Source organism: Oncorhynchus kisutch, linkage group LG7 (genome assembly GCF_002021735.2).
Source record: "Oncorhynchus kisutch isolate 150728-3 linkage group LG7, Okis_V2, whole genome shotgun sequence".
NCBI classification, from domain to species: domain Eukaryota; kingdom Metazoa; phylum Chordata; class Actinopteri; order Salmoniformes; family Salmonidae; genus Oncorhynchus; species Oncorhynchus kisutch.
The window spans coordinates 37,472,206-37,498,191 of NC_034180.2; the positions used below are offsets into that span (position 1 = coordinate 37,472,206).

General features: G+C 41.0%; 1 protein-coding gene across 6 annotated transcripts in view; it reads right to left on the bottom strand.

Moving 5' to 3' along the window:
• The window catches only part of LOC109893775 (ral GTPase-activating protein subunit alpha-2-like), a 204,267-nt gene extending 187,768 nt beyond the window's left edge, over positions 1-16,499 (bottom strand). For all 6 annotated transcript variants that reach the window (XR_004210648.1, XM_031829051.1, XM_031829054.1 and 3 more), the window contains exon 1: positions 16,275-16,499. Coding sequence is in view for 5 of the 6 variants with exons in the window: in XM_031829051.1 (XP_031684911.1) it covers positions 16,275-16,380 (106 nt within the window). In the remaining variant the exon portion in view is untranslated. The remainder of the gene's footprint in view (positions 1-16,274) is intronic.
• Between the last annotated feature and the right edge of the window lie 9,487 nt (positions 16,500-25,986).

A 25,986-nucleotide genomic window follows, 5' to 3' on the forward strand; every position in this document is an offset into this window, starting at 1 on the left:
TTGAATAATGTAAAACGACAAGTAGAAATGTATCAACTTGATGGCCATTGTTTTGTTAACAGTAATGCAGGCTAGAACACTTTTACAATGCAAGACAAAATCGGTAGCTTCCAGATTTAACTTGAGGCTAACTTTCCTTACAGCTCCATTCACTACCCTTGTACTTTGTGATCATATGAAAACCATACAACAAAATATTCTGATTTCAAAGCTGACGGTCACCAAAAACGTTATTAAATTCACGTTCTCCCTCACCACCAAAAACGTTATTAAATTCACGTTCTCCCTCACCACCAAAAACGTTATTAAATTCACGTTCTCCCTCACCACCAAAAACGTTATTAAATTCACGTTCTCCCTCACCACCAAAAACGTTATTAAATTCACGTTCTCCCTCACCACCAAAAACGTTATTAAATTCACGTTCTCCCTCACCACCAAAAACGTTATTAAATTCACGTTCTCCCTCACCACCAAAAACGTTATTAAATTCACGTTCTCCCTCACCACCAAAAACGTTATTAAATTCACGTTCTCCCTCACCACCAAAAACAAATGATCTTCATCTTCCTTTACCTCCCGTCTCATTTGCACTAAAATCAAGAAAGGGCTTGCAGTTGACGTATAAACGCCTTCTGGTGGCCATGTTGGGAGACCACCGCGTTAATTCTTCTGACAACAACAGCCGAGTGGCTACCCCAAACTGCATGATAACAGTGCCCAAAGCTAGTTGATTCGTCACCACGGTCATTTTATGTGCAGTGTTTGCCTGCTCTAAAAAATACAGGATTGTTTTAGTTTTTGTTTAGATTACCAGCAATCTTGAAACACCAAGGAGAGAAGAGTTAAAAAAGTGAATAAACGTTTTTGCCCGTCAAGACCTGAACCTAGACAGCCGTCAGTCCAGGGTCTGCTCTGATCATTTAATCACTGGGAAGTCTGATTGGTTTGCGAGTTTAGTTTAGCGGTTATGCTAACCAGGTGTTAACAACCAGACTAAGTTAGCCAACATAAGCTAACTAGATAGCTTGTAGTCTAGATATTAGCATGTGTCTGTTAAGTTTGAGGAAGCTCTTTTTTTCCACCATAAAAATGCACCTTTATAATAAAGCATTGCATTCATCTATCATCACTTTTGCAGACAAATGTAAGTCTACTATTCATAATGTGTTGAGTAGATTGGATAGTCATAATTTAGGCTGTTAATGAGCGCGTAGTGGCATATAGGCTATATCAGCTATGTCCCTTTCCTTTGCACAGGAAAAATGTGGCCTTTGATAAACACTTCATGCAATTCTACTACACTTTATATGACAAATCACTGAGTACCTAGGCCTACTCTGCTGACACTGACAACAGATCAATAAAAATGAGCTTGTCTTGAATGCAACCATGTAATCTAGGCCTATGAAAAGGGGATTCACACATTTTACAATATGATGTCGAACTAACCTGGAGGAGGACATTATTGTCCAAAAAACTCCAGTGGCACTGACCCAATGATAATTTGTTGAAAACTTTATAAGGAGGGTAAATGTATGGACATTATCTTTGTTGTATGGCCATAGCAGTTTCCCCATCTTCGGATTCCAGCGTTGATCTGTTGTGGTACTCTAGGAAAACAAACCATTCGCCGTGGCCTAATCCTGTTAATTTGTTACAGAGATAGACCTACAGACTCCTCTCATTACTGCCTATAGGTGTGTGTTGTCCCAGTAATGGGACAAATGTATGGACACAACAACCTGCTGTGTTGACTATTAGTTGTTCCAGCCAAACAAAATATTTTATTGTATATGACACTGAAACACTTAAATGAATTAAACACAACAATCAAGAGCCCTGATGGTACAGGTGACCTGAAGAAGTGATATTCAAACAGCAGGTGTGCTTTTCATTTGTTTATTCACTGTAGGTTCACCAGCTGACCTCTATCAGGACACCCATGTCGACTGGATTCCCACTGTGAAGATGAGCAACGTTGCAGCAGCATCCGTTTCTACTTCATCCTTTTCCAGATATGGAAGGAGACATCGCTCAGTTAGACAAAATGGTTGTCATATGCTGTGCCATTGTCAATCTGGATGATTCTGTTGTGCCATTTGAGGAGAGAACACCTTCACCTTGTTGTCATGACAAAAGTTACCTCTTAAACTGTATGGTTATATAAAATCAAATTTGGAATAACATGTAAAATACTATTTATGATATCATAAACAGACTTACTTTAATAATAGGCTATATTGTTGCATGGGTAAAATGAAAAGTATTGTGTGTGTCATTTCTGCCTTGCCCCATTGAATAAAATGTATTTCTTATAGCCAAACTATATATTTATTTGACAATTTAAATTTGTGCTAGTCTTAGGCAAACCATCTTCATGGTTTCAACCATATTCACCAACCTTCAAAAGTATCTGGCATTGAACAGAGGTGTGTATGTTTTAAACTAAGGATCCCATCAGCTCCTGCTTCCAGACATTGCACTGACAAGGGTTGGATTTGCACTGAACAATTTAATGTCAAGGTGTGTACAACTCTAGTATAATAATTAGCCTCATACATTGTCTACTGTTATTATTTTAGATACACCATGGTGCTAGTAGACATTAATTGCAAAACTGTGTTTCAATCAATTATTTGGTGACGTGAATATATTTAGCATAGTTTTATCTAGGGTTGCACATTTTGGGGAATATTCAGAGGTGGAAAGTTTCCATGGGAATTAATGGAAATATATGCACATTAATATTAATACCATTTAAATGTAGATTCTTTTTGCATTTACCATATCATATGGAGACAGAAATATAAACATTTTACCTTATCATAAGTAGACATAATTGCAAATGATTAAATCCTTCCAATAGAAATTTTAAAAAACGATTTAGTTACGAATTGAACTTTAATTAAATGAGTTGACTCTTCACATGGGATGATTTCACTGAACAAAAGGGAATATTGAATGATCCATCTCATCTCCAAAAAAACATTTAACATACATCTGTAAAATGATAGTCTAGGACCTAAAGCTTTAGTTGTCTTCCTCTCAGGCTTCCATGTCTTCTTATGGAACATCCTCAATGTCCACCTCTTGAACATCAGACTGAGGCCTCATCTTCACTGTCACTTTCCAACCTTGTTGAGGACAGCTCGTTGTCAGGCTCAAAAAGATGATGACAACACCACCCCAACAGGTGTTGCTGGGCAGCTTCAATGTGGTGCTCTTATTCTTCTCACTTTGCTTGGTGAGGTAGATTGCTGCTACAACTTGATGACCCTTCACATACCTAACCATTTCCTTGGCTCTCTTGTAGTGTATCCATTGTTTTCAGTGCCATGTTGTCCTTGAGGAGCAGATTCGATGCATGAGCAGCACAGACAATGGATGTGATGTGAGGGTAGGACTGCTCCACTTTAGACCAAGCAGCCTTCATGTTTGCAGCATTGTCTGTCATCAGTGCAAATACCTTCTGTGGTCCAAGGTCGTTGATGACGGCCTTCAGCTCATCTGCAATGTAGAGACCGGTCTGTCTGTTGTCCCTTTTGTCTGTGCTTTTATAGAATACTGGTTGCGTGGTGGAGATGTATTTAATTATCCTTGCCCACCAACATTCAACCACCCATCAGAGATGATCGCAATACAGTCTGCTTTCTCTATGATTTGCTTGACCTTCACTTGAACTCTGTTGAACTCGGCATCCAGCAAATTAGTAGATAAAGCATGTCTGGTTGGAGGGGTGTATGCTGGGTGAAGAACATTCAGAAATTTCTTCCAATACACATTGCCTGTGAGCATCAGAGGTGAACCAGTTGCATACACAGCTCAAGCAAGACATTCATCAGCATTTCTGATTCCAGGAGGACCATGAGCTGTTGCTACCGATAAGGTGTCCGATTCATCATTTTCACCTCGAATAGAAGTAGAGGGACTTTTGTCAGAGGTTGCTTGTTGTGAGTGCTGAGGAAACTTTATGCACTTGGCCAGATGATTCTGCATCTTTGTTGCATTCTTCACGTATGATTTGGCACAGTATTTGCAAATGTACACAGCCTGTCCTCCTACATTAGCTGCAGTGAAATGTCTCCACACATCAGTTAGTGCTCGTGGTATTTTCCTGTAAAGATTAGTAAAAAAAACAAATAGAATTCCATGTACAGATAAATAGTTATGCAGTTTGATTAAACAACTCCTTTGTAAGATACATGTTTTAAAATGAAGCATGTATGGAAACAGGTGAATTAACACTCCTCAGTTAGCAGGCTCAAGCAAGCTACAAACCACATGGTAGCAAAAACTAACTAGCAGAAATTGTTAACCCTTTGAAATGATTTAAACACACTTTGCTTTAGGCTACTATTTACTAGTTAACAAAAAATTATGTATATGTCATATAAAATATATTCACCCCACCCAGTATTGTAATCAAGACTTACCAGAAAGCATGTAGTCCTTGGCTCAGACAGTGTAGTAGTGTGGGCTCAATAGCATCTCATTAGTGTGCAAGATCTTGAGAATCAGCTGTACATGTGATAGAAGAGTGAACTGCACAAATGATGAAAGAATGCACTGTGCATGCAGAGGGTTGCAATTCCATTGAATTGGGGTAGTTTAGCCAAAATAAGCCTAGAATTGCCTTGTTTATCCCACAAAGAAGGTTCACTGTTATAAGCTAACTTTTTTGATGAATTTAAGCAAAATTCCTGGGCTTAACTTCCCATGGAAAATTTCAGGAAAATTTGCAGCCCTAGTTTTATCTAAGAATGGTATATTTCACAAGATGTGTTGGCTGGTGGTCAATTTGAAAGGCTCTACAATGCGAGCATTATATTCTTCAATAAAAATGGGCAAAAGTCAAGTATGAGCACATGTGCGAGTTTGGGTTTGAAAAATGCTGCAGTAGCTGTTTTCAAAGAATTTCTGCCATTTTGCATAGCTGCTAACTACACAAATAAATTGGATTCCTATATCCAATCTCGCACAGCAACGCTGCCTGTCAAGGGAGCCGTGGGCAATGAGTGAAGTGCTGATAGATTACATTTTGGAGGTGCTATGTACAGGCATAAAAGTTAGTCTAATTTACTCAAAAGTCAACAAAGTTATTAGACTGTTTCAAATGATAGTCAGATCCCAAATCACAGACACAGGTTTTAATATTTTCACAGACACGTGAGAGGACTCGAGTGGCCAATTACCACGTCAACCTCCCGACTTCAAGGGGCAGTTGAACATATTGTCTCTGATATTTTCATTAAACGACAGGTCAAAAAGAAAAAGGATGAAATTGAGCAACATACCACATGACTTCTTACTAATACATTTCTTGTTTTAGAAACATTACAAACCATGGTCATCTGTTTTGTGTTGTTTTTTTTATGTAATTATGTCCCAAAAATATTTGGGCTGGTAAAAAATCTGAGTGACTGTTTTTTTATTATCTACCTTCCACAGTGGCCCTGATCAGTATCATAGTGAACATTCTGGTATCGTGACAACACTGATATGAATGGTTAGTGAGATCAAGCAGATATGAAATAAGTATTATATGTGGTGGACTCGTCATTGGCTAGCCTACTGTTTTCCCATTGGGACTCCAGTACATTCTGTTATTTGAACTTAAGACCAGGAAACCAGTCTGACCAAACTTACCAGTTTGGTTGACTCATGAGCTGTCTAAAGAACACAATAAATATTGCTCAGTGCAGAACATAGGCTAGGCCGAGGCTACTCCTCACCCTTTGTTCTATTGCATTTGTCTTTGTAAAGTTCCTCTGCCTCCTTACATTTAAACTCAGCACTTAGCCTACAGTGCAAAATAATTGTAGATTGCGAGACATTTTTTGTCAAGCTTTGACAAAAATCATGACGTTTTTTACATTCCTTCAGATTCTGCAGAATCACAACTGTCAAACACATTCAATTGATGAGAATTATTCTTTTTCAGTCACAGGGACCTTGAGTGACCAAGCAGAGACGACACTAAACACTTTTTGAAGATTGCCAATCATTCACCTTCATTTTGACTAACATTTCAAAGGTCAGTGAAGTAGTAGTAGTAAGTCTCTCCAGACTTCACTCAATCAACTTCCTCTTTACAGCTCTGAAATACACTGAGAATACAGAGATTCACAACATGTATATTTCTTATTCCTCAAACACACTTCCCTCTGCTCTTAAGGGAATATTCATGACTGTTTGGACTTGGAAGACTGTAGTTGAGAATAATAGACATTAGAGATTGATTGACAGATACTAGGAAATGCAGAGGAGAGTTGAATGGTCTGGATCAGTCAGGTGTTTGTTCTGAAAGATAGAGCAACAGTGTTTTCCCAAAGCCAGACCTTCCTCCCTGTGGGACTCAGTTGTGACAGGTCTTAATTGGGCGGTATACCGTATGTCGGGGTATTTGGAAAAAGCCATGGGATGATTTTTACATACCGTCAATATCAAAAATATTTCCTGGATTTTTAAAAATACATTTCAATATTTTTATTTACCTGCAGTCGACTTGTGCAATACTTTAGGAGATCAAGCAGGTTGCCAAGAGTGCGCAAAGATGTCATCAAGTCAAAGGGTGGCTACTTTGAAGAATCTCAAATATAAAATACATTTTGATTTGTTTAACCATTTTGGGGTTACTACATGATTCCATGTGTTATTTCATAGTTTGTGTCTTCACTATTATTCTACATGGTAGAAAACAGTAAAAATAAAGAAAACGCCTACTCATTCAAGGGGTTCTTTATTTTACACACACACACACACACACACACACACACACACACACACACGGGATCTTTATTTTTGTATATTTGTCACTGCTTGACAAAAACATTTTTGGTCGGCAAACAGGCGATCAACCAAACAGTCGACTAAATGTTGTCAGCCCTAATCACAACTTTGTTCATTTGCACAATTTTTCTCAACTAACTTTCGCTTGTAAATGTCCACAGTCAAAAGAAAATAACATTCGGTAGCTACTAGATATGCTTGTATAACTTTATGATCTGGATTTGCAATTAGGTTTGTTCGTTTTCGCTCGTTAAGATCTAGGTAACCGCGTCAATGTGATTTCACTATTAGATTGTGACAATTTTGTTAGCATTTTGGTAAGAGGCCCAACAAGCTTTTCTTGCATTTTTAGCGCCCCCTTTTGCGCTATGCTGTAAATCCCAGTATGAGAGTAAGATGATATGACAATATAAAAATCTGGATACCACTCAAGCCTTGTCCTGATCTCTTCCAACCCGAAATCTTGGATGTTTCTGTAGTCGTTCCTAAGACTGTTCATAAATGATTCAATAGTAGGGTTCCAGATAAACAACCACTGCAGGTACACATTTAATTTTTCTTAAAATCAGGACATACAAATGTACATTTACATTTTAGGCATTTATCCAGAGCGATTTACAGTAGTGAGAGCATACATTTTCAGTGGTCCCATGGGAATCAAACCCACAATCCTGGCGTTGCAAGCACCATGCTCTACCAACGGAGATGTTGTTTCCTTTCCCCCAATCTAATCAACACACTTCATTAGTAGACTTGCTGCACCAAAGCCTGCTCTTCTACAGTATATCAGCTTAATGGAAATGGCCAAACTGAACTATAGACCACAGACTTGATGTTGACTCCTAAATGTCACAAACACCAGCTAGCATTAGCCTCAAGTCACGCAGCTAGAGGTGAGCCTTACTCCATAGTCCCGGGCACTGACCTGAGCACCCAACACAGCATCTAGCCTGTGCACCTTGGCCAAAATGGGGATTATAGCCTGGCCCGAAACACAGCATCTAGTCAGTACACAATTGTCAAGATGGGAACTAGATATCCCTGCTGGACGTCACACTCATTACCGTATGTCACTGTTGTCATACGTATTTATTTACCCAGAAGTAGGTCCGTGCTGACTCTGCATTAGGTGATGGGCCTAGTACTCTGTTGTTTGGCAAAAAAAATTATAATGGTTTTCTACTGTACTTGACATCATGAATCCAGAAATATCGAGCCCGTCCTGTGAAAGAACACCATCTAAGCCTAAATTACTGACAATGGCACTCTGAGGCCTGTGTGAGGTGGGGATAAAGAGGGCAGCTGTATGCCAGCTGCATTTTATCATGGCACACATTGTTTGAAATGCTAATTGCCTGGGGATCATGGCACAGTGCTTCTTTATACTGCCAGATGCTTATCTTGGTGCTGTACCAAGCTTAGGGACGTCACACCCACACCGGCCGGCCAGCTCACTGGCAGGAATAGGAGTGGACTGAGCTGACCCTGATCTTAAGGTAAAGACAGATAGTACACTGAGTATACCAAACATTAGGAACACCGTCCTAATATTGCACTCAGAACAGCCTCAATTCATCGGGGCATGGACTCTACAAGGTGTCGAAAGAGTTCCACAGGGATACTGGCCCATGTTGACTCCAATGCTTCCCACAGTTGTGTCAAGTTTACTAGATGTCATTTGGGTGGTGGACCCTTGAACTGTTAAATGTGAAAAACCCAGCAGCGTTGCAGTTCTCGACACAAACCGGTGAACATGGCACCTACTACTGTACCCCGTTCAAAAGGCACTTCAATATTTGATCTTGCCCCTTCACCCTCTGAATGGCACACATACACAATCCATATCTCAAATTTCTCAAGGCTTAAAATCCTTATTTAACCAGTCTCCTCCCCGTCATCTACATTGATTGAAGTACATTTAACAAATTACATCAATAAGGGATCTTAGCTTTCACCTGGATTTCCCTGGTCAGTCAATGTCATGGAAATTGTTGTTAAATGTTTTTTACACTCTGTGTTTATACACTAGTTAACATCAGAATTATGGGTAATATATTATTGTAGCTAATGTATGATATAAGTTATTCTGGTCACTAGACCTAGGCCAGGCCTATAGAGCCCAATGAATCGCACAGGAACAGACTAAATTACAGTATGACTGTCTGGAATTGGCAAGTCTAACAGGTACACAGTAATAACGGACAACCATGGGAGTGGCACTGAGGAAACTGTTACATAAGATCAGGCCAAGCTGCGCCAAGCTGCGCTCTCTTCTGTTCCTCAGCCTCACCCACAGAACCAGCCCTGAGCCCTGCAGGCCTGGTGAGAGAACTGGGGCTAGCGGAGCTGCACCCTGCCAGGGAGATAATGACAAACTGTCATCCTAATGGCAACACTAGACAGACACAGACCTGCTAATGGCTGTCTAGTGTCACCTAACCTGTATAGCACAGTTCACACCTACGCCCAGCTATTCACAATGGATTTGAGATTGCCGCTTCTGGCACAGGACTTGATATCCATACCAGAGTCAGGCCAATGGCAGAGGATTGAAATGCCACTGACTGTGTAGCCCATTACTGAGCTAAACATAAGCCTAGTCTGGATTTTCACTAAAGCTGTGGTATTAAAATGATCTGAAAAAGTATTATTGACTCATTTGGCTGACAACAATAACATACAATGAGGTACTGCCCTCAGTCATTCATTGCTTCCTTTGGTTAGGCCTATGTGGTTTCCAATGTCACTGATGTCAATGTGAATTACAACAATGACCCATCTTTCTCTATGGTATGAAATGACTAGCCTTGTCCTACAGTGTGTGAGCCTTTTCTAAAGGAACAATGCATTGTTTAATGTGAGCTTAATGAACACATTCTCAACATAATACACCTCAAGGCGGGGCAGAAGGTGCATTTTGCCCTGTGATATTCATTGCGATAACTTAGGCCTAACTTCTTCAGCGAGTAGGCAGATCAGAAATATTTTAAATAGCTGTGTCTCTTATTCGAGGGCTTGACAACTTCCCTAAATGCAGTCCAGTACAAGCATTGCAAGAACTCCAGCATATGAAAAATAATGCCCTGAAGGCAGGTTGCTTGTTATCATTACAGAGGCTCTTTGAGAGTTTATTTACAGTCGGAGTGATACATGAACTGCCCAAATAACACCCATCAAGGAGGTAGACGACTGAACGTGCGTAGATGTAAATGACATGAAAATTTAGACTGGTTTAGTTTTCTGATAAGCTGGCGTCCAGAGAAAGTGAGTAGGCTGATTGTAAAGCTCAGCCTGTACTTCAAAGAACACACACGGACTTTCTAAAATAGACTACTCAGTCACATAGGCTAGCCTGACTGTCATTTATTAATGCAGCCTAGCTAAGATGTGCTTCTAAATTCTGACGCATTAGCAGAATCACAGCAATAAGCTTGTTTTCTATGGTACGTTGAACATGGAAAAGTGTTCGAAAGTAGGCTACACTGTGGACAGGGGTTAAAGATAACGAGTTCAAAGCTATGCCGTATGTTTTGAAAAGAGAAAAATCACATGCCAAGAGGTCTCAGCTTGACTCAACAGGGAAAAGGAGCTTGTTGAGTGGGTTTCTGATGTGGCAGTCATTGTTTCCCCAGAGCTTTACCTCCTAACAGCAGCTATCCCAGTTGACCCTGACCCCACCAACATTCACAGCAAAAACATGGAGAGGATAAAGTGACACTGTGGTAAACATTCCCTCTGCCTTTTCCACACACACACACTTATTTACCATTGTTCCCATGGAGGCTACCTGCTGTTTTAGGTCAAGGAAGTTGTTTACACTGCATCTTAGAAAAATGTATAATAAAGCAAATTCTCTCTGAATTGTTGTCTAGGCTTTTTCCATTGCCTTTGGTAAGGTAAGGAATAGTTAAGGAATAGCCATGCACAGCTCCAGTCACAGAGGAGGTGTGTGATCAGGTGGTCTAGCAGGCTCCTGTAATTAACAACCTCAGCCAGATCCAGCCAGGCATAACCAGAAAATAAACATGCAGCCACTCTCACACTCAACATGACATACATGCTAACTGGGCACAAAACCAACGCAAAGAAGCACTTTTAGGGCAAATGGACCAGGAGCTATTCCTGGCCTTGCGACTGACCATAGCTTAGTGATGTCATGCTATGATACTGGGCTTAAATCAAACTTGAGTTAAGCGGAATCAACATGGATAGGGGTAATGGTTTCAGGATGTCCCTGACATTCAGAAGAACCTTTAATATCAGTCCTATCTTGATATCAAAAACATTTTAAGTGGCATGTTTTATCTTTCGGTAAGAACGAAGGGAGTGCAGTGACACTTGCCTGTGTTCTTTCGTAAGTGTGTGTCTGAGTTCCAATTAACAAAAAGGCCTTTTGAACATGAAAACCACATCGTTTTATAAGCTTTCAACATCATTTATAGCAGCACACATCATGGTGAGCAGTGAGCAATAATAAAAAATATATATTTTTAAAATAGGCCAACCTAAACTGTGTAAAGCAGCACCTTATCACTCATCCCCACTTCCTGTCCACATCGGGAAAAGCCAGCACCAGACCAGGAGGAAAACCTTCCTATGCTGCAAACACCGACTGCAGTAGGGGGATGGCCATTGAACATCAATAAGGAGGGCCAGCTATCAGGCACTGCAAACAGACCTACTACTTACTGTCTATTATCTATCCTGTTTCAGAGTCACTTTACCCCTACCTACAGTGGGGCAAAAAAGTATTTAGTCAGCCACCAATTGTGCAAGTTCTCCCACTTAAAAAGATGAGAGAGGCCTGTAATTTTCATCATAGGTACACTTCAACTATGACAGACAAAATTAGAAAAAGAAATCCATAAAATCACATTGTCGGATTTTTAATGAATTTATTTGCAAATTATGGTGGAAAATAAGTATTTGGTCAATAACAATAAAGTTTACCTCAATACTTTGTTATATACCCTTTGTTGGCAATGACAGAGGTCAAACGTTTTCTGTAAGTCTTCACAAGGTTTTCACACACTGTTGCTGGTATTTTGGCCCATTCCTCCATGCAGATCTCCTCTAGAGCAGTGATGTTTTGGGGCTGTTGCTGGGCAACATGGACTTTCAACTCCCTCCAAAGATTTTCTATGGGGTTGAGATCTGGAGACTGGCTAGGCCACTCCAGGACCTTGAAATGCTTCTTACGAAGCCACTCCTTCATTGCCCGGGCGGTGTGTTTGGGATCATTGTCATGCTGAAAGACCCAGCCACGTTTCATCTTCAATGCCCTTGCTGATGGAAGGAGGTTTTCACTCAAAAATCACACGATACATGGCCCCATTCATTCTTTCCTTTACACGGATCAGTCGTCCTGGTCCCTTTGCAGAAAAACAGCCCCAAAGCATGATGTTTCCACCCCCATGCTTTACAGTAGGTATGGTGTTCTTTGGATGCAACTCAGCATTCTTTGTCCTCCAAACACAACGAGTTGAGTTTTTACCAAAAAGTTATATTTTGGTTTCATCTGACCATATGACATTCTTCCAATCTTCTTCTGGATCATCCAAATGCTCTCTAGCAAACTTCAGACGGGCCTGGACATGTACTGGCTTAAGCAGGGGGACACGTCTGGCACTGCAGGATTTGAGTCCCTGGCGGCGTAGTGTGTTACTGATGGTAGGCTTTGTTACTTTGGTCCCAGCTCTCTACAGGTCATTCACTAGGTTTTTGTCTGTCATAGTTGAAGTGTACCTATGATGAAAATTACAGGCCTCTCTCATCTTTTTAAGTGGGAGAACTTGCACAATTGGTGGCTGACTAAATACTTTTCTGCCCCACTGTATACGTACATACACTACATGACTGAAAGTATGGACACCTACTTGTTGAATATCTCATTCCAAAATCATGGACATTAATATGAAGTTGGTCCCCCCTTTGCTGCTATAACAGCCTCCACTCTTCTGGGAAGGCTTTCCACTAGATGCTGGAACATTGCTGAGGGGACTTGCTTCCAGTCAGCCACAAGAGCATTAGTGAGGTTGGGTGATTAGGCCTGGCTCACAGCCGGCATTTCAATTCAAGGTGTTCATTGGGGTTGAGGTCAGGGCTCTGTACATGCCAATCAAGTTCTTCGACACCGATCTCGACAAACCATTTCTGTATGGACCTCGCTTTGTGCACGGGGGTATTGTCGAGCTGAAATCGGAGAGGGCCTTCCCCAAACTGTTGCCACAAAGCTGGAAGCACAGAATAGTCTAGAATTTCATTGTACATTGTAGCGTTAAGATTTCCCTTGACTGGAACTAAAGGGCCTAGTCCGAACCATGAAAAACAGCCCCAGACCATCAGTTGGCACTTTGCATTGGGACAAGTAGCGTTCTCCTGGCAACCGCCAAACCCAGATTTGTATGACGGACTGCCAGATGATGAAGTGTGATTCATCACTCCAGAGAACGTGTTTCCACTGCTCCAGAGTCCAATGGCAGCAAGCTTTACACCACTCCAGCTGACGCTTTGCATTTCACATGGTGATCTTAGGCTTGTGAGCAGCTGCTCGACCATGGAAACCCATTTCATGAAGCTCCCGACGAACAGTTGTTGTGCTGACGTTGTTTCCAGAGAGTGTTTGGAACTCGGTAGTGAGTGTTGCAACTAAGGACAGACTATTTTTACATGCTCCCGTTCTGTGAGCCTACCACTTCACGGCTGAGCCATTGTTGCTCCTAGACGTTTCAATTTCACAACAACAACACTTACAGTTGACCGGGGTAGCTCAAGCAGGGCAGAAATTTGACGAACTGACTTGTTGGAATGGTGGCATCCTATGACTGTGCCACGTTGAAATTCACTGAGCTCTTCAGTAAGGCCATTCAACTGCAAATGTTTGTCTATGGAGAGTGCATGGCTGCGTGCTCAATTTTATACACCTGTCAGCAATGGGTGTGGCTGAAATCGCCAAGTCCACTAATTTGAAGGGGTGTCCACATACTTTTGTATATATAATGAATATAGTGTATTTACCTCAACTACCTCGTACCCCTGCACATCAACTCGGTACCGGTACTCCCTGTATATAGCCACGTTATTACCCGGTACTCCCTGTAAATAGTCACGTTATTACCCGGTACTCCCTGTAAATAGTCACGTTATTACCCGGTAGTCCCTGTAAATAGTCACGTTATTACCCGGTACTCCCTGTAAATAGTCACGTTATTACCCGGTACTCCCTGTAAATAGTCACGTTATTACCCGGTACTCCCTGTAAATAGTCGCGTTATTACCCGGTACTCCCTGTATATAGTCACGCTATTACCCGGTACTCCCTGTAAATAGTCACGTTATTACCCGGTACTCCCTGTAAATAGTCACGTTATTACCCGGTACTCCCTGTAAATAGTCACGTTATTACCCGGTACTCCCTGTAAATAGTCACGTTATTACCCGGTACTCCCTGTATATAGTCACGCTATTACCCGGTACTCCCTGTATATAGTCACGCTATTACCCGGTACTCCCTGTATATAGTCACGCTATTACCCGGTACTCCCTGTATATAGTCACGCTATTACCAGGTACTCCCTGTAAATAGTCACGTTATTACCTGGTACTCCCTGTAAATAGTCACGTTATTACCTGGTACTCAGTGTATATAGTCACGTTATTACCTGGTACTCCCTGTATATAGCCACGTTATTACCTGCAACTCCCTGTATATAGCCATGTCTGTGTTTTTTTAATCGTTATCATTATTTGTTATTCACATAATGTATTTACTCCTTTGTTGTAACTTTATCCTTGCATTGTTAGAAAAGGACCCGTAAGTAACTAAGCATTTCACTGTGACAAATAACATTTGATTTGCCTTATTTTTACCCACACGAGGACAAGTAAAACAGAAGTAACAGACTGCCTCGGCCCGCTGTTGACCTCTATCTTGATTCTTGACCATACAAGTCTTGACTTTGAATCTGCAGTGTCAGCAGGGAAGTGCCCTGATATGCCGAAAGTGTAGCGGTAGCCCATTAACCATTTATGCACTACTCCAGCAATTGTAATACAGGGGTTGTGAGATGAAGATTCGTCCACAGACGTAGTGTAAAGTGGTTGACGGGTAGGGCCTAAATGACAGGGGGATCATCCCAGATATAGGGGTTATACAGGTCAGCGAGCAGGATTCAGACAAGGTGAGTAAATTGCAATGGTCCAACTAGCGTAACCGGCGTGAAGTGGCTAGCTGGGTAGCGGGTGCGCGCTAATAGCGTTTCAATTGGTGACGTCACTCGCTCTGAGACTTGAAGAAGTTCCCTTACTCTGCAAGGACCGCGGCTTTTGTGGAGTGATAGCTTCGTGGGAGCTGATGTGCGCGGAGCGTCCACTGGTTCGAGCCCAGGTAGGGGCGAGGAGAGGGCCGGAAGAACTGTTACACTAACATACCGCATCAAAGTGAGCTTCATGAAAATACCATACGAAGACAGTGGGAGTCGTTTTTTTCCCAATTTAGCAATATTGACAAACATCCCTTGTCTGCCATGAATGTTAAATACAATTACATTTTAACTTACTCTGCAAAATGTCAGTGGGGTTGGTTATTAATTCTGACAAAATATCAACAGGATATCAACAGGAAATTATTATTAAATGCTGTTTGTGACAATCAACATTTGTTTGCGCATCACCTAAGGCACGTGCACATGAAGTACATGCACGCGGTGCATGCATACAAATCGAAGTCTTACAGGTGTTTAGTTTACATGGTTGTGTGCTCGATGGCAGTACCTGCACTCCAAAAAACTCGGGTATATAATTGATATTTTGTCTCAAATTTCGAGTACTAGAAGGACCAACCGGTAGAGTAAGTTTAAATGTACTTGTATCCAGCATTCTGGCTTGTAATGAACGTTTTTGCAATACTTAATTTCAGGCTGTGGCTACAAACATTTTGTTAGTGTAAGCTGGCGATCTAAGTTACATTCCAATAAGTTAGACAGTGGCTATGTTTGCTAGCCCTTGAAGGACGAAGTTGATAGTTAACAATAGCAGCCAACTTGCATAACAAAACTGGTTATCTAGTTAGTACCAGTGATATTAAGCTAAGTACCCTGTTAGCACAAAGCTAGGTGGCTAAAGGTAATGCGTTGGTTTTTGAAAACCTGCCTGCTGTGCTGCTTACTGGCATGCTAATCAGTTAATATAGCTAGCCGTTCTACAATGACATTGTGGCTTGCTAGTTAGACAGACGCGCTAGCCATAAGGGATGGCTTGGCTTAATAACGTTAGCTAACACGTTCCACGTTTATATCAGCGTGACGACAAATCAATGTATTCGACGTTGTAAAAAAACATTGGACTCAAAAGGTATGCACCCATGTTGCTAGCTACAGAGCCATCTAACGTTAGTTAGCTTGCTTGGAGGCAGGTACCATCAATAATCAAGCGAGCGAGCCACTGCTCCGTGCAGCAGCAAAGCTCGTTGACGTTTTACTCACCTAACAGTGACCGGAGGTGCTTCAGTCGGGTCAATACATCCTTCTTTGGGTCCAGAACTTTCTGTGTAGATTTCTTGACGTCTCCATGGCCCCTTCGAGTGAACATTCCGCTGTAAAACGCAATCTGGAATTAGCTACGTCTTTTTTAACATGCAGTCAGCCTATGATTTGACAGTGCCACTTTCCTCAACACCGCTCTATTCTTGCTCGGCAAACATACGTTTCGCCGCTAGTCACCTCCCTTTTCGTGGTTTTGTAAACACGGAAGCGCAGCTCGTTGCGTGGCCACGCCCCCTGTTGGACGTAACCAGCAAGCACTTGTCCAATGCTTACAATTTTTCACAGAAATGTAATAATGTCACTGGCTCTGATATGATTATTAAAGTCAGATTCTGTAGTTTCGACAGCCTGACATTGGCAATTTTGTTTGGTAAACTAAACTAAGGCGAGAGATGGGAGTTGGAGAAATGCACCACTCTCAAATTCATTGACAGTCATAATCTTCAGGGCACTAAGCACCACAATGCATACTAAATAAATACTAAACACAAAGCATAGTGACTTTATAAAAACAACTGGCTAGTCTGTACTCGCTAGTCTTTCTAGCGTCATAGCCTATACAAGCCAGTTGTTTTTATAAAGTCAATATGCTTTCTATCTAGTATTTATTTAATATACCTGTATAGGAAGTGTCCTTGCAGTTTTGAAGATTAAAGCTGTATTCCACTTTGTACGTGGTTTATGGAGCCATATCGTTTGGGGGGGGGATGTTCCTATGGGGAGGCATTGTCTGATAGAACAGTGCCATTAAATTATGCCCCCCTATAGATCCGCACCTTTTTAATTAACCTTTATTTCAGCAGGTGAGTCCATTGAGAACCTATTCTCATATTCACTGGCTAAAGGCAAACAATTGAAATGTAATGAAGAATTATTCTAATCTAACACCTGAATATTTAGGAATTTGTAAGTAAACATTTCCTGGTAAGGTCTATTCGGCGAATGTAACAAATACAATTTTATTTTATTTGGATCATTATTTTTCTTTGGAAACCATGTGCTCTTAAAGCAACCCTTTACTTGATCCAAGTAAAACCGATGTTTCACTTGCATCAGGAAAGACTTAAATGGGTAGGGACATCCCAAAGATTCCAGACAGCACAGACCCTTTCAGAAAATTAGCTGTGAATGGCAAGTTAGCTCCAGTGTTACCTGGTGTTTAACTTTGGTACTGCTGCTAAAGCTGGAGCTACAAATTACCTTCTTGTAAATACACATCACAATCACAATTTTTTTATTATTAATAGGTTATTTTCCATAAAGAATAATTGTGGGACTTGCTTTAGCTCTTTAAACATATTTTTGCTGTAGTGGAAGAAGTTTTTAAAGTTTTAATTAAGGAAAGTAGTGAAATATATTAAAATACTTGGTCTGATGACTTTGATCGACTACTATATCAACCTTATTACATTGCCGTGTGTTCCTATTCTATTGAAATTAATGTATTCTCAAGCAAAGGAATCTGTAAGAAAGAGACCTAGGGCATCAGTCTTTCTAGAATGACACTGGTAACTAGAAGGTGTTGGTGAAGTGGAAGAGTTGTGGTAGCAGGTTTCCAAGTTAATGGTTTTTGTTATTCTCTTGTAGGCCCTCCAGTGAACAATAGGGCAACAAAGTTACTTAAAAAATATTGAATAAAGTTGTAGGATAAAAAAGGTAAGCTAAATATACTAATATAAAAGATCCTAGAAATGTTTCATATGCAAAAAAAGCTTATTTCTCTCAAATTTTGTGACTTCTAAAGATAATTGCTTGCTCCAGGTGTTATTTAGGGCCTTCATAGCAATGGGGGTGAATACATATGCACACACCACTTTTTTGTTCATTTCACTTCTCCAATTTGGACTATTTTATGTATGTCCAAATCATGAAACCCCCCCCAAAATTACAGGTTGTAATGCAACGAAATAGGATAAACGCCAAGGGGGATGAATACTTTTGCAAGGAACTGTGTGTGTATATCCAGTGAGTGAAAAATACTTATTTCCCTCATTAAAATGCAAATCAATTTATAACATTTTTGACATGTGTTTTTCTGGATTTATTTGTTGTTATTCTGTCTCTCACTGTTTAAATAAACCTACCATTAAAATTATAGACTGATCATTTCTTTGTCAGTGGGCAAACATACAAAATCAGCAGGGGATCAAATACTTTTTTCCCTCACTGTATATATGTGTGTGTGTGTATGTGTGTGTGTATATATATATATATATATATATATACTGCTAAAAAAAATAAAGGGAACACTAAAATAACATCCTAGATCTGAATGAATGAAATATTCTTATTAAATACTTTTTTCTTTACATAGTTGAATGTGCTGACAATTGTTTACCTTGGGTCAAACGTTTTGGGTAGCCTTCCACAAGCTTCCCACAGTAAGTTGGGTGAATTTCGGCCCATTCCTCCTGACAGAGCTGGTGTAACGGAGTCAGGTTTGTAGGCCTCTTTGCTCGCACCCGCTTTTTCAGTTTTGGCCACAAATGTTCTATAGGATTGAGGTCAGGGCTTTGTGATGGCCATGTCAGTAGCACTGTATTGTCCTCAAAGCGAGCAATGTTGTTTAGTTTGTCTGGGAGCAAGACTCAGTGTCAACGACGAGGCTGGTTTTCTTTTTGTAATCTGTGATTGACTGTAGACCCTGCCACATACGTCTCGTGTCTGAGCCATTGAATTGCAACTCTACTTCGTCAGTGCTTAGCTTGTTTGATTGCCTTGCGGAGGGATTAGCTACACTGTATTCGGTCATGTTTACGGTTGCCTTGCCATAATTAAAAGCAGTAGTTCGCACTTTCAGGTTTGAGCGAATGCTGCGATCAATCCACGGTTTTTGGTTGGGGAAGGTATTAATAGTCACCGTGGGTACAACCTCACTGATGCACTTGCTAATAAACTCTCACAGAATCAACGTATACATAAATGTTGTTGTCTGAGGCAATCCGGAACATATCCCAGTCCATGTGATTGAAGCAATCTTGAAGTGTGGAATCAGATTGGTCTGACCAGTGTTGAACAGACCTGAGCACGGGTGTTTCCTGTTTTAGTTTCTGTCTATAGGCAGGGAGCAACAAAATGGAGTCGTGGTCAGATTTGCCGAAAGGAGGGCGAGGGAGGGCTTTGTATGTGTCGCGGAAGTTAGAGTAACAGTGATCCAGAATGCTGCCAGCCAGGTCATGCATTCGATATGCTGATCAAATTTAGGGAGCCTTGTTTTCAGATTAGCTTTGTTAAAATCCCCAGCTGCAATAAATGCAGCCTCAGGATATGTGGTTTCCAGTTTACATAGAGTCCAATGAAGTTCTTTCAGGGCCGTCGAGGTGCCTGCTTGAGAGATGTTTGTTTCTGTCGGCGCGATGCATGAATAAAACCGGGTGGCTGTACCGACTCTAACATATCCCGAGTGAGCCATGTTTCTGTGAAACAGAGAATGCTACAATCTCTGATGTCTCTCTGGAAGGCAACCCTTGCTCGAATTTTGTCAACCTTGTTGTCAAGAGACTGGACATTGGCGAGTAGTATACTCGGGAGCGGTGAGCAATGTGCCCGTCTACGGAGCCTGACCAGAAGACGGCTCCGTCTGCCATTTCTGCAGCGCAGAAGAAATAAAAGCTGAAATAAATCATTCTCTCTACTATTATTCTGACATTTCACATTCTTAAAATAAAGTGGTGATCCTAACTGACATAAGAAAGATAATTTTTCCTAGGATTAAATGTCAGGAATTGTGAAAAACTGAGTTTAAATGTACTTGGCTAAGGTCTATGTAAACTTCCGACCTCAATTTTTTTTTTTACCTTTATTTAACTAGGCAAGTCAGTTAAGAACAAATTCTTATTTTCAATGACGGCCTAGGAACAGCGGGTTAACTGCCTGTTCAGGGGCAGAACGACAGATTTGTACCATGTCAGCTCAGGGATTTGAACTTGCAACCTTCCGGTTACTAGTCTAACGCTCTAACCACTAGGCTACCCTGCCGACTTAAACTGTGTGTGTGTGTGTGTATATATATATGTAGCGCCTCCATGCTCTGGACACTACGCGGACAGACACAGCAAACCTTCTTGCCACAGCTCGCATTGATGTGTCATCCTGGATGAGCTGCACTACCTGAGCCACTTGTGTGGGTTGTAGACTCCGTCACATGCTACCACTAGAGTGAAAGCACCGCCAGCATTCAAAATTTACCAAAACATCAGCCAGGAAGCATAGGAACTGAGAAGTGGTCTGTGGTCACCACCTGCAGAACCACTCCTTTATTGGGGGTGTCTTGCTAATTTCCTATAATTTCCACCTGTTGTCTATTTCATTTGCACAACAGGATGTGACATTTATTGTCAATCAGTGTTGCTTCCTAAGTGGACAGTTTGATTTCACAGAAGTGTAATTGACTTGGAGTTACATTGTGTTGTTTAAGTGTTCCCTTTATTTTTTTGAGCAGTGTATAACATTCTATTGGTTCCAAGAATTTTGTATAATAATTTAAATTGAAAAATTCAGTTTTGCATGTCAATTCATAAACCACGTGCCATGGAATCGGTACACCTGCCACTCACTTGATCTGTTAACTGGAAGCTTTTACTGTCCAATAAAGACATGCGGTTTTATAGAAGATAGGCCTCCTGCAGTGAGCTACAGGTTATGCTGCACTATACGGAGTACAGCGTGAGATTTTGGGTGTTGGAGGCAGGGGAATTCCATTTTCTAAATGAGAATGCACTGAATTTGAATGTCAGATATTCACAATCGCACAATACCTTGTATAGTCAGGTACACTTAGGTTTTATTTTCAAATATTAGCGAATGCTCACAAAGCACTAGCTTAATGTGTTAGAATCTGAGTCTAATGCCTATTTATCATACTGATTTACTCAACAAGGTAATAGCAAAGGTTGGGAGAAGATTACTGAAATGGCCAGGTGGTGGTGTACAAAGCAGACTCAACATGACCTTTTTTACCAACCTTTCGGTGTGTGTCTCTTTGGAGAACAAATGATAAAATATCTAATTATTTCAAATAAGATTGGAAATAAACTATGTGAAGCACAAACATAGCAAAGTCTTATTCCTCTGTTCTTTAGATAACGTTATCATCATTTTCTGTAGAGTGAAAATGTATGTTTTATTCAAACAATTATATTGTGACCTCAGAGTAGAGAATGCATATTTTTTGGGGGGGAAACGCTATTGTGTAAGACTATTGTTCTGTGTCTTGAACCTATGCACTGTGGGGGTACCAACAATCCAATTTACGAGTTGTGCAGACATTGAAAGGGAAAGACCTTCACTCTGAAAGACAAAGAGCCTAAGTCAGTAGGCGTTGATATTAGGAATCCATTTGCAGATGGAGGATATATGAGGGAATAAATGTACTGTGGGCATTAGGCACAGTCTCAAGGGCATAGATTAGGTATCGGTTCACATGAATGACAAACCAGAATCCTAGTTGTAAAAACATAAATGTCACTGAACAGTGCCAGAATACTGTGTATCCGTATATAACAGATTGGCTGTCATGCTCTGGCTGTCATTTATACACTGCTCAAAAAATAAAGGGAACACTAAATTAACACATCCTAGATCTGAATGAATGAAATAATCTTATTAAATACTTTTTTCTCTCCATAGTTTAATGTGCTGACAAATCACACAAAAATGATCAATGGAAATCAAATTTATCAACCCATGGAGGTCTGGATTTGGAGTCACACTCAAAACTAAAGTGGAAAACCACACTACAGGCTGATCCAACTTTGATGTAATGTCCTTAAAACAAGTCAAAATGAGGCTCAGTAGTGTGTGTGGCCTCCACGTGACTGCATGACCTCCCTACAACACCTGGGCATGCTCCTGATGAGGTGGCGGATGGTCTCTTGAGGGATCTCCTCCCAGACCTGGACTAAAGCATCCGCCAACTCCTGGACAGTCTGGTGCAACATGGCGTTGGTGGATGGAGCGAGACATGATGTCCCAGATGTGCTCAATTTGATTCAGGTCTGGGGAACGGGCGGGCCAGTCCATAGCATCAACGCCTTCCTCTTGCAGGAACTGCTGACACACTCCAGCCACATGAGGTCTAGCATTGTCTTGCATTAGGAGGAACCCAGGGCCAACCGCACCAGCATATCGTCTCACAAGGGGTCTGAGGAGCTCATCTCGGTACCTAAATGGCAGTCAGGCTACCTCTGGTGAGCACATGGAGGGCTGTGCGGCCCCCCAAACAAATGCCACCCCACACCATGACTGACCCACCGCCAAACCGGTCATGCTGGAGGATGTTGCAGGCAGCAGAACGTTCTCCACGGCGTCTCCAGACTCTGTCACGTCTGTCACATGTGCTCAGTGTGAACCTGCTTTCATCTGTGAAGATCACAGGGCGCCAGTGGCGAATTTGCCAATCTTGGTGTTCTCTGGCAAATGCCGAACGTCCTGCACGGTGTTGAGCTGTAAGCACAACCTCCACCTGTGGACGTCGGGCCCTCATACCACCCTCATGGAGTCTGTTTCTGACCGTTTGAGCAGACACATGCACATTTGTGGCCTGCTGGAGATCATTTTGCAGGGCTCTGGCAGTGCTCCTCCTTGCACAAAGGCGGAGGTAGCAGTCCTGCTGCTGGGTTGTTGCCCTCCTAAGGCCTAAGGCCTCCTAAGCCAGGAAGCATAGGAACTGAGAAGTGGTCTGTGGTCACCACCTGCAGAACCACTCCTTTATTGGGGGTGTCTTGCTAATTGCCTATAATTTCCACCTGTTGTCTATTCCATTTGCACAACAGCATGTGAAATTTATTGTCAATCAGTGTTGCTTCCTAAGTGGACAGTTTGATTTCACAGAAGTGTGATTGACTTGGAGTTACACTGTGTTGTTTAAGTGTTCCCTTTATTTTTTTGAGCAGTGTATTATAGAGTAGGACTATTTCATAATGCAGCAAAAAAAAGTACTCTTTAAACTCAACCTATTTTCATGAGAATTGCAGTTAACATCTGCTGCAGATTCTATATCAAGGGAAACAGGAAATGTAATGCTAGAAGGTCAACACGAGTGTCAGTGAGGGTGGTAGTCTATTTCTCTGGCACCGTCAGTGTACCTGGAGCGCTGTATCTTGGCACAGCTTGTACTTGAGACCATCTCTCCTTTCCAGGGTTTCCTTCAAGTCTCAATACGTCCATTGAATGGCAGCTGGTCATGCAATGGAGTGTGGAGGTCAAAGAGGAAGAGTGTAATCTGCCATGGGCTATCAGTTTGGTATGACACCCTTCATCAGAAGTGGACCATTCTAAGAAAAGGGGAGGTTGTCTGTCACAACAGATGTTGATTGCACAAGCCCTGTTGTTTGGAGTGATGAATGAAACACACACACAGGCGATTGGCATCATCAGCCCCCCTAATTACTGTAACCATCATTAGGCCTACCGAGTTGTTTTGGAAAACACCTCCCCGCTTCAAGTGCAGCGTATTGCTTATCATCAAGACTATATAAAGCATCTACAATACCTTAACATAAGGGACTGGCTTTATTTTAAAGTTATGAATTTATACATATGTTGTTTCTAAAAAATCTTCTGGAAATCACATTGTTTTAAGACGGTCTATTAACTGTGTTTGAGGTACACCAAACAGAATTTAATAAATGAAGGTGCATTTGACTTACTAAACAGAGGGTGGCACTATAACCCAAATGTTTTCATGTCAACAGGCCGCCTGACTGAATCAAATCGAAGGTTTGAAAAGCACTTGTCTGTTCTAAATTGTTGTTATAAAGAGCTTGGAAATACTTGACTTTTCTCCTTGTATGTTTATGGATTTCCTTTGTTTACACATAAGTGCCATTCGAGTGAATGTATCTCATTAGAATATGTTTAGGTGTTGAGGATAATGAATGACATAATTATCCATCGACAATGTAATTTTGAATATAAATATAGGCCTACTATGGGATTGCTGAACATTCTATCATTCAGCAACTTTGCAATTAATGGAGACAGACCAAAAGGTCTACAGAAATACGTTCTAGCTGTGAGAGACCACCCACGACTTCTTGAGATTGAAAGGTGATACTGTGTGAAGATGAAAATGAGATCACATGCATAGAAGATAACTTGTCCATATATAGAAACCGCTTCGAGTTTCAGAAATTGATTTAGAGTAGGCCTACTAGGCAATGATTAACTTTGAATAATTCAAATAATTTTTTAAGTAAAACATTTGAGTTGATTTCAGGTCATGAATGCAGTGGGACTGTGATGGAGCATGGAGGACGGCCGACGTTTAGGCGACAGAGAACAGGTGCTCTTTGAAACAGGCAAAGCCCAAATTCAAACGTTATCCTCCATCTAATTCCAATGCCCCACCACCAGGGGTCGTCGTGGTACCCTTGAGTAGCGTGTCTAAAGGGGACCTACAGTATTTATTAGGCCTATATATCTGTCCATATATATATCTATCTATTTGATGAATGCAAAACCCTGCTTTATACCCACCGTCATTTCGTCAATATTTTAGAAACAGAAATAGGTTTGAATAGTATTCTTCTCTGGTGAAAATAATCATAAAGATAAACTATTTGGATTTTGTCTGGGGATATATCTATAATATTTATCAAGGTTGCATAAGGTAGGCTTCCTATTAATTACAAGTGAGCCTTCATATTTCTGTATGATTTCATATAGGGTAGTTCAGTGTGCAAATAGTAATCTATTTCTCTGGTGTTTGTAATGCATATATACTTTTGAGCATATTCTCCAAAAGGTTAATGAGGGACACTCTGAAGTAATTAAAACAAGAACGTTATAAGGCAGAGTTTTTCATAGACTGCTCATGGAACCATTACAAACACTTAATTAAAACTATAGTGACACCATTTTGTATCTTCGGAGATAATCTGGTGTGAAATTAATAATCATAATAATGAGAGAATGAAACCAATAATGTGGAGTGAAAACATTTTTTTGTTGCTGTATGTATGGCAGGGGTCTATCATATATGCATGTGCCATGCTATGCTGAAAAATAGTTATTCCTTATTCTTCACTTTAAAATCTGATTCCAATTTAACTTGTGGTCTGACACTTTACAGTGACACGTGAGGGGATGTTTAATTGAAATGGCCACACTTGAATTGGATTTGATTAGATATAAAATTACCTCCTGAATGAGAACCTTGTGTCTGGAATGGTTTCCACTGTACATCAGTTAAGGAGCTGAAATCACGTGTCCATTCATGTAGACATCAGTGTGCAGTGGCAAAATCATTCATTCTATGGCCTTGCATTTCAAAGACTGACATCGACAGTATCTGACAAATACAGGAAAGTGCTTGAGACAATGCCTTACTTAAACAGGCTCCTGTAATGTCAGTCACGGGATCCAGCCGGTCCATGCTAGTTTTGTTTTTCTTTATCCTTAATGATGTTATCCATCCACCATTTGTTATTGTACACACTGTCATACGAAGGTACATTTAACAGGACATTCAACCAAAATGGCATTTGACATTATCCCACAAGATATTTTCCGCATGGCTAATTGTATGCGGTTACCAATCATGATATCCCTGTCTAGTTGCTCATGCCAGAAGCCTACCCTGATATGTGTGATAAGGAAAGGGAGGCAACATGCATATCATGAGAGGTTGGGCTGTAGTGACCTCTCGGGA